The sequence below is a fragment of the Zosterops lateralis genome, assembly GCF_965231275.1.
Source record: "Zosterops lateralis genome assembly, chromosome: 3".
NCBI classification, from domain to species: Eukaryota; Metazoa; Chordata; class Aves; order Passeriformes; family Zosteropidae; genus Zosterops; species Zosterops lateralis.
The window spans coordinates 19,160,990-19,170,165 of NC_139764.1; the positions used below are offsets into that span (position 1 = coordinate 19,160,990).

Below are 9,176 nucleotides of genomic sequence, written 5' to 3' on the forward strand. Positions count from 1 at the left end.
GGTATTTCTTTCTAAAGCATTGTAAAGTTAGTCCATGTTTGAGAGGAAGGACCAGACAGTGCCTTGGCTTGCAGATCATTAATAAATGGAGCAAATGAACGTAGAGGGTAAAGCTGGGAATTCCACCCTTCCTTCCCCTTGGGAATAACTGTAGGGTACTAAGTAAATGTAACAAATGCCAATTTGGACCACAAATCTTCATTGGTGGTTATATTACACATGACACAATGGACAGCCTAGTTTCAGATCCCAGGTTAATTTTGCAGAGGCAATAGTTACAGGAAAAAATAATTTACTGGACCAAATCCTTCTCCTTTTTTCTTTTGTTGTTCCTTGCAGAAAACTTTCATCAAAGCCTTTGCTTGTGAGAAAGGACAGTAAGAGTTAATAAATTTGTAATCCTTAATGAACATGGCTATCCCAGAATATCTTAGTCGTTTAGGAATAGTTGTGCTTTCCTTGTACAGTGGCTGAAACTATTGCATTCTCAAGGGCACCATTATTTTCTGTCATGTCATAGCTTAATTTGTGCAGCTATGAAAGAGGATACACTTTTGTTCTTTGTCCAAACTGCTTCTAACCATGCAGGAGATAAAATAGGCTCTTTTCAAGACTAGAACACAGCCTCTCCTACCTTGCACAGATGAGGACAAGAAGTTTTAGAGCTTGATTTTTATCAGTTTGCTCCAAATATCTCCAAAGCACAAATTAGCACAATTTAGATGCTGAGCTATGAAAGGAAACTTCAGTAAGCACAGATGAGTAGCAGAACATTTCCTTCTCCAAATATTCTAGAAAGGGAAGAATGGAGTTATAATTTCCATGTTAGGCTGTCCCAGGGGAGCACACATGGCTGTGCTGCTCATATTTGACATGTCACAGGGAAGGTATCTAAACCTATGTGATTATCAAGTCAGTGGTTTTTCAAACTCATGAGCCATCATTAGGAATCTTTCATAATTTCTAGCAAGCACTGTTTGAGTTTGGCTTCCTCATTTTTAATTCATAAAAGATAAAACATGCAAGAGTCAGTGATGGTTATAAATATCCATGAAAAATTAAGTGTAAATTAATGAAATATTTGTTACATAAATTAAGTAGCAATTAATGTTTTTCTCTTTCTGTTTGGAAGATAGAATATTAAAATAATGTTGTTAAATTTCCTACTGTGAACATAATTTCCTGATTCTTTTTTACAACACATTATCATAATTCAATAAAAGACTAAAACTAACAAATAGAAAAAAAACTTGCCTGATGTAAGCATAACACAGAAGGTTATAAAGTTGCTTTTTATGGTGGCTATACAATATCATTTTATTTTAAGATCTAATAGCAAGTTGATTCAAAGGGTAAGACTTACAAAGTCATTAAAGCAAGTAGAAAATTGCCTTCTACCATAGTCACCCAGTCTTTTTAAATCAAAGAGTTTTATTGTTGGTGGTGATGTTTGCATTTGCAGGAGGTAATTAGGGAATGAGTTAGACATCACACTCAGAGCCCTCAAGCTTGTCAACAAGAACCATAAACTTCACTTGGAAAAAGAAAAGTCAGTTTAGAAGGCAAGTTGCAGAGAACAGAGGGAAACAGGATCATAACATTTTGAGTCAAATTGACCTCTGCTGTGTTTATCCACAGTATGGAGAAACTCATAAAATATCCTGTGCTTCCATGAAAACTTTATCGCTTCTACCAGAAAGAACAAAATGTAGAGGCTTTCAAACTGGTAGCAGTAGTAGACAGTGGAAGGAGGAGGTAGATGTTGGCTCCTTCTTCTCCTCCTCTGTATGGTGCTGGTAAGCTGAATAGGGGAAGGTGCAATTCTATCCCATTCATCACAGCAGTGGTCACTTGGCAGCTGTGGGGCAGGGAACTCTGATTAGGCATGCTTTTCCCTGGGAGTCGATACCTCTGTGCTGACACAATAAGATCCATTCCCTAAGGCACGATCCAAGCTTTTGTTATTATCTCTTATGTGAAGGGGCTGGTTGACCCAATTGGTTAACACATTAGCTTTTCAATTTTATAGCCTTAAGTCATGGAAAACCTCTTCCTAGATTTTGGGGTTTTTTCTCCACGGCAGAAAGTAAAATTGGCAGTGTGTGCCCACCAGCCACAAAAACAGAGTTATGCCAAACAACTGTGTCCTGAACTTTATGGCTAATTAGCTGTTGAAGCTGTGCCCAAGAAATAGCTTCTCTTGCCCATGGGAAGAAGTGTGAAGCCGTTATTAATGTCCCAGCTCATATCTCTTAGTAAGTCTTATGAGCAGTGCTGCTTAAAGAGACTAAATGTACAACAGGGAATTAAAAATTATAGTACCCCTTTCACTGACTGAAATATTGTAAACTTGTTACACTGGGGCCAGGATTGGTGTCAATGTACTTTGTGTGAAAAGTGCAATAGAAGCATTAGTATTTGACAGCTCTGGTTGAAATAAGTGAAATTAATGGAGCTCTTTTCATATACGACAAGGCCATGGCACCCCTTTCATGCTGCTTACAGACAGAGAAAAGTCAATACTTTTTTATTACTTGATGCTGACCTACATTTTGCACTACAAGTGCCAGGCCCACTAATTGGTTTCAGTTGTGAGAAAAGTTTGCCCCAAAGAAACACTGGAGCAGATAAATCAATCTTTTTTAGGGTAGCTTAGTGGGTTTTGAGCACTTGAAATGACATTTGTGTTGTATTGACAGAATGGGTTGTTACACTCATTTTGTCATGTCAGAAGGCCCTGTACTAGTTGGAAGTATTGTTAACCAGTATTGATAAATTTGCTGAGAATAAAAGTTAGCTGGAACAACATTTTACTTGTTTAACAGCTTGCTGGTTTCTGGTTTGCTTCCTTGTTAGTGACCTCTGTGGCTATTAACAGGTCAGGAGCCTTACTATGACAGCTCAATTTAAAACTTTAATTTTATTATTACAAGCATTAGGATCTTAGGAAACACTTAAATATGATCACGTAGTGTTAAACAGGTGGAGTTGTGGACTAGAGCTGTACAGTGACACTTGGCAATACTGCCTGGTTTCCAAAGGAGCTGTGCAAATGGGATGTCTCCTGGTTTTGTGGGAAAGCAAAATTGCTCAGTGGCTTACCCTACACTAGGAACATACCTACTGCAGGGACATTTGTGCAGAATTTCCCACTGCATCTTCTAAGGTCTTGGTGTGTATCTGTGGATATTGGTTTCAAAGTATTATTTCCTAATTTTACTACTCAGTAGCATGAAGATAGAATTATGATCCAAGCAGCTATTCCTAACAGAATTTATATTCAGAATAGGTGTTCTATAAAGAGAAGAACAGAAGAGGCCTAATAGGAGAAACAGATACAATTCCAGCACTACAAAAGAGTCTTTTTGAGATGCAAACTTTTCATGGATTGGTTTGCCTTTTACACAGCACATGGTACCATGGTTGACGTAATGTATTTATGCACTGTCTTTAGTATTTTTTGGTTGACTCAGAAGAGGACTCACTGCTCTGAATATTTGCTATTGATGTAATGCCTTACATTTCAGAGAATACTTTTCATTATACAATTTACATTTGAAACGTCTGCACATGTTGCTTTTACTAACCCATGAAGGAAATTTGTATTGGTACAATCTGACACGAATTTGTTCTCAGTTCATGCAACCAAATCTCTACTTATTCAGCAAACTCAAGTTTTGTCATTACAGAAAAAGGAAAGACTATTCTATCCTGTAAATCAGATAATATGAGTTTATTGTATGCTTTTTGTTCCAAGTTTATCGCATGCTTAACAGTTTCATAATTATTGTGAAACTGTTCATAATAAAGACTTGAGACATTTGATACATGAAATTACTCTGAAATGTGTATGCAGGAGCTGAGAATAAATGGTAATAATAGTTCTCTCTGGCCTTAAAATCTGGGAGTAGATATGCTACTGCTGTTTGTCTGTTCTTGCTTTGGTCTGAGGCAGCTGACTTTCTACTTCATTAAATTTCCAAGATACTCAATTGTAATTCCTATCTCATTTCGAACTGCATTTTTATATTATGGGATATTGTACAGTACTCTCAAAATTGCTTGGAAAGAAACATTGTTAGTACAAATTTGTTTCTAGAATATCACAGAAGTCATTTTCAAAGGCCTCCAAACCAATATGAAGGTCTACAAGGTCTTGTTCATTTGCCAGCGTTTGTACGTGATCTGTATTTATGTAAGTCTGCATAGTCAGATGAAAAATGTCTTTGGAATTTGCTTTAATAACATTCCAAATATAGACTATGTAACCATTTGGCAAGTCCAATCTATGACATCAGAGTGCTGATTGAGACAAATCTTTGGTGGCTTTATGCCACCTTTTTTGACTCCATTGTTTTGAACTGATGAGCTCACAAGCTCAAGTAGCCAAATATATTGAAAGGGTCCATAGGTCTTCTTAAGCTCTGTCAGTTGAACTTGAGTCACAATTTACTAGAGTGAAAGGAGTCAAAGCTGGACAAGTTTTAAAAGGAAGTGTTATATTAACTTTGTTTGGGAGTTTCAAAGTATGTCTCAGTGCTGAGAATTACAGGTCTCTGATGCTGAGAATTATAAGGCATGATTTAAGAATGCTTTGTGGAAAAATTCCATAAAACTCAGGTCCATGCTCCTGTGGTCCTGAGAGTGCAAAACTATAGAGTCAAGCTCACCAATGTGTGTGAATTCATATTTGTAAGTCTATTCATTCTAGCTACCAACAGAGAGGAACTGATGATGAAAATAATTTTGAAGAAGCCTGCTTTTCCCTACCCACAACCCATGTTCTTCAAAAGGATTATTTATGTATTTCATAACTTCTATGCTATGCAGCAAGCCACTTAAATTCAATTTCCATCAGAATCAATGAGCAAAGTACATCACTGTGCTTCCCTGCATCTTTTGAGTGGTCATTTCTCCATCACATTAGATGGATGTGAGAACCTGGCTTCCAAATCCTTTCCCTTTATGCTCTGAGGTAGATCTTTCAAGGCCAGGTGGTGTTTTCAGGCCTTACTTTATCTCTCCGTTGAAATCTGATTGAAATCTTTATCTTCAAATGCAGAAAAAATAGAAAAAGATCTGTTTCCCAAAAAGATATTTATATTTTATGTGCATGTTATGCAAGCTTTACCTAATATGCATTCTAAACTTTTTAAATTAATGTAACTCTAAAGCCAGCATGTTTTTATTTATGCATCAGACTCTGTAATGTTTCCTAAATGTGGTCAAACATAACTGCTGTCGTCATAATCAGAGCCAGTTGTTTAAGTGCTCGGTTGTGAATATCTAGTGGAATAGTTTTAAATAACAAGATAAACAGTACAGCTGCCAAACCAAAGTAATCTTACACTGAGGGGGCGTGTGGCACAAAAAAATTCCTCTTTGTCATTTTGATTTGAGTTTGAAGCTGGACCTGGGCTTAGTTCCAGCTCAAAAACACTGTTCACATCAAAGGCTCCTAAATCGTCCCAAGGAGCTAATTTTGGCAGCCAATTGTTTTTGTTTGGCCAGGAATCCTAATAGCAAAAGCCGTCTGCTCCAGCAAATGGAGATCTCTGCAATGCTCAGCCTTCCCATTCCTGATTTTATCCTGACAGGGGGGTACACAGGTTTCACTGGTTTCCCTGTCTCACCTAAAGTTCACCACTTATTAAACTGGTCACAATTTGTTAAGCTGTACGTAACTGTCCTGCATGTTCATTAATAAGATATTTTCTGTTTGAAACTAATGCTTACCATGTTCTGCTCTGAATTATTGCATAATCCTAAATTATTTCTGGATTATCTGCTTGCTTTCTCAGCAGCTAGAGCTGGTTTGTTGATTTTTCCATCCCATGAACAGAATTAGTCTGGTTAATTTACTGAATTAAATATAACTAGCTTCACTTCAGAGAGAAAACCATTTGCAATTGTGTTGTTGGAGATACCATAATATTTATTATAATAATTATGTGGACAACTTTTCCTATGGTAACAAGATGGTAACAGACACTGAAAATTAGAATATCGTGCCATTCTAAAAGTTTAATATGAAAATATGCAAGTAGGCTGTTTATGTTGAATAAGAAATTGGCCAGAATAGAGAAATAGCAAAACATTATAAAGTAAATCTTGTGAATCCTTTACGTATGTGGTAGTACTCACTTTCCCACCACACATGGATTATTTAATTTTGAATGTATTCCTATCTTGCAATTTTAAGATTTATGCACCATAATTTTGGAGGAATCATAGTAAACAATTTTAAATATGAGATGTAAGAAATTATATGGCCTCAGTTTGGCAACCTGCAATGCAGATGAAATGCAGGTGGGCCCAGCCAGTGTTGGCATGAAGCTTACTAGAAGTCAGAGGTGCTCTGTTGATAAAGATACAGCTGAACTGTGGTCTGTGAAGTAGCTAAATCCAAATTGTCTAGGGAATGATAATTCTGTTTCATGTCATTAAAAAAAAAAAAAAAGTTTTTATTCTCTTTTAAAGAAAAAATGAAACCTTTCAAATTGGGAAATGTGTTGAAAAGATAAAACTTTTCACTTTCCTTCACTCATAGCCTCAGACATTCCATGAAGATGTTTCAATTTCATCTACTTTCACAGAGCTACTTGTTGGCAATAGAAAGCAGTACAAAGTATTCAGACCAACTTCTTAAAAATGAATCATCAGATTCTAGAGAGCTGAGAGTTCTTCTGTGGCATGTTACTCTCTAAAAGTAAAAACCATTTTAATACAAAACAAGTATTTTCCATTGTTATACTATCCTCAGTACTTCAGGTTCAAAAGAAAACAGTTTTATTAAGAAGGCTTTAAAACCTTGATCTTAAATACCATGGACTTGCTAATCATTTGCCATGAGTATTTATTAATAAGTAGACAACTCAAAATATGGTTTAGAACACTTCATTTGTTTTACTTTCTTGTTTGTTGGCTGAATTGACAAAAAATGTATTCAGGAATCACCCTTCTTCTCCTAATCACTTTGTTGCCATTAGCACTTATTTAATATATATTAATTTTTTAAACCATTTTTATGGAGCTGTTTTAATATCTATATTTCAATGTTAACCAAGGTAAAAAAGTTAAAATATAGCAAGGCTATTGTGATTTCTTTAATCTGCCTGGTTGCCAGGGAGGAGAATAAACTTCTGTATATCATGATTTGCTAAAGACTATAAAATGTAGTTTTTCTAGAGCAGAAAATTTTTGCAGTTCTTATAGTTGCTGAGTTTGAAGTACATATTTGCTTTCAATTAAATCCATTCTTTTGCTCCTCTTCAAGGTAACATTCATATAATATAAAAATGTATATTTAATATTCACTATTTTGCATAATTTGCATTCTATCTTATATAATGAAATGTAACTAGAAGACAATATTTAGAACTCTAAAATACCATAAAAAAACCCCAAAACATTTAAGCTTAAAATAATTTTTTGTCTCTCTTTTCTTTAGGACTTTGAAACAATGTTTTCATCGATTGCTCTCTTCGAAAAGTTTGGAAAAACTTACTCCAGCACTGGGCAAGTAGTGTAATTGTTCTGGAAACTACAAACCATAAGACATATAAAAAGTAGTCAATAAATATATTTCAGAAAATACACAGCAGCATGTTGACTGAATGCACTCTTTTTTTTTTTTGATGTATACTCTGTCTGAAGTAATTTTAATTGATTTTGCTTGAACTTTAGGCAATATGGCTTACAAGATTTATCAAAAATTAAAAATTTTTGAAGTATTATCTTAAGGAAGTTATTTCTGAAAATGCTCTATTTTATTTAGTATAAATAATTTAGGATACAAAACTGGAGTCATCAAGTAAAATACTCGGAATCACATTTATTTATTACACATTTGTAAGTGAGGTTACACTAAAAAAGGAAAAAAAGTGTAAAATTTATATTTCTTTTTCTTCTTCACAACTATAAATGTATCTGGTTCATCACTGTTCATCGTCTTTAGTGTTAGGTATCCTTGACTAATCTGTGACTTCAGAAGTGTAGGATAGGCATTTACCTGGAAGATAAGATACTATTTAAAATCCTGTTAGCATTTCTGTGGGTGAAAGAACTTCAGTTTTGAAAAAAAAAAATTCTGAAAACGTATTTACCTTATTATTAGGTTATTGTTTCTATTTCCATTTAATTTTCTTTATCATTACCTGTGCATTTACTCCTATTCCGTATGCTGTGAGTACAAAATCATATGATGCTTGGTTGGAAGAACACATTTGATGACACAAAACTGATGCCTGTTTCCTCTGTTCATTAGCAACCAGTCCTGCAAAATACTGAGTATCCCCAGAGCCCATCCACTTCAAAAGTCTCAAAGAATTGAGCATCATGGGAAGACCTCAGCACATCTAAAAATCAAATTATAAGCTCGTTCTTAAAATCATGTAGAGAATCTTTACAGGAATTTTATGCTGCATTTTCTATGATACCATATTTGCTTTTCTTATCACTTGACTATATTTGAATCAAATATATCTGTTTATCTGTTACTCAGTGGTGGACTTTTTTATTAGTAGCTTTCTAATGTGGTTCTTCTGGCTCGTATAAATGTGAAGAAAACCTTGATCTCAGTTTGTAGGAATACTTTCTGAACCTGGTCTAGTGGAAACTGTGCCCGCTCATGGCATGGATGTTGGAACTGGATGATCTTTAAGGTGCCTTGCAACCCTAACCATTCTCTGATTCTGTAAACTGGGAGTCACAAATTTCTCTTCTATAGGTTTTCACCTCACAGGCTATGTGAAAAGTTTTACTGCTACTGCACACCAGAGTAAAAGCCCTTCCAGTTCCATTCCAGCAAGCTACAAGAGCAGGCCCTGGGCTGTACTGGTATTAATTTTTGAAGTTTGTTATTTTCAAGCTTAAAAAAGTTTATTTCTGTTATGAGAAATTAAGTCTGGCAAGCGGGAAGCAGCCACCACAGTGGCTGAGTTTCCCAGATAAGATTTAATCTGATCCAATGTATCAGAGTGCTTTTGGTGTTCCTGGAAGGGATTGAACATGAGACACTTGTGCAAAACTGTTGATGAATAAAGATGGGACAGTAATTTTTATATGTGAGAGCTATCTATTTGATTGCTTCAGCTTTCAGGTAGTTCATCACAGTAATTCACCCTGTGTTGCCTCTTTAACTTCGTACCACAGTTTCCCATCAGTCCGATTAGAAA

General features: G+C 35.4%; 1 protein-coding gene across 1 annotated transcript in view; it reads left to right on the plus strand.

Annotated features, from left to right (window-relative positions):
- SPATA17 (spermatogenesis associated 17) overlaps window positions 1-7,855 on the plus strand; it is a gene marked incomplete at its 5' end in the record, with an annotated part of 86,102 nt that extends 78,247 nt beyond the window's left edge. The window contains 1 exon segment of the mRNA XM_083858256.1: window positions 7,451-7,855. Within this exon segment, the coding sequence (XP_083714382.1) occupies window positions 7,451-7,531 (81 nt within the window). The 3' untranslated portion in view covers window positions 7,532-7,855.
- Window positions 7,856-9,176: the final 1,321 nt, after the last annotated feature.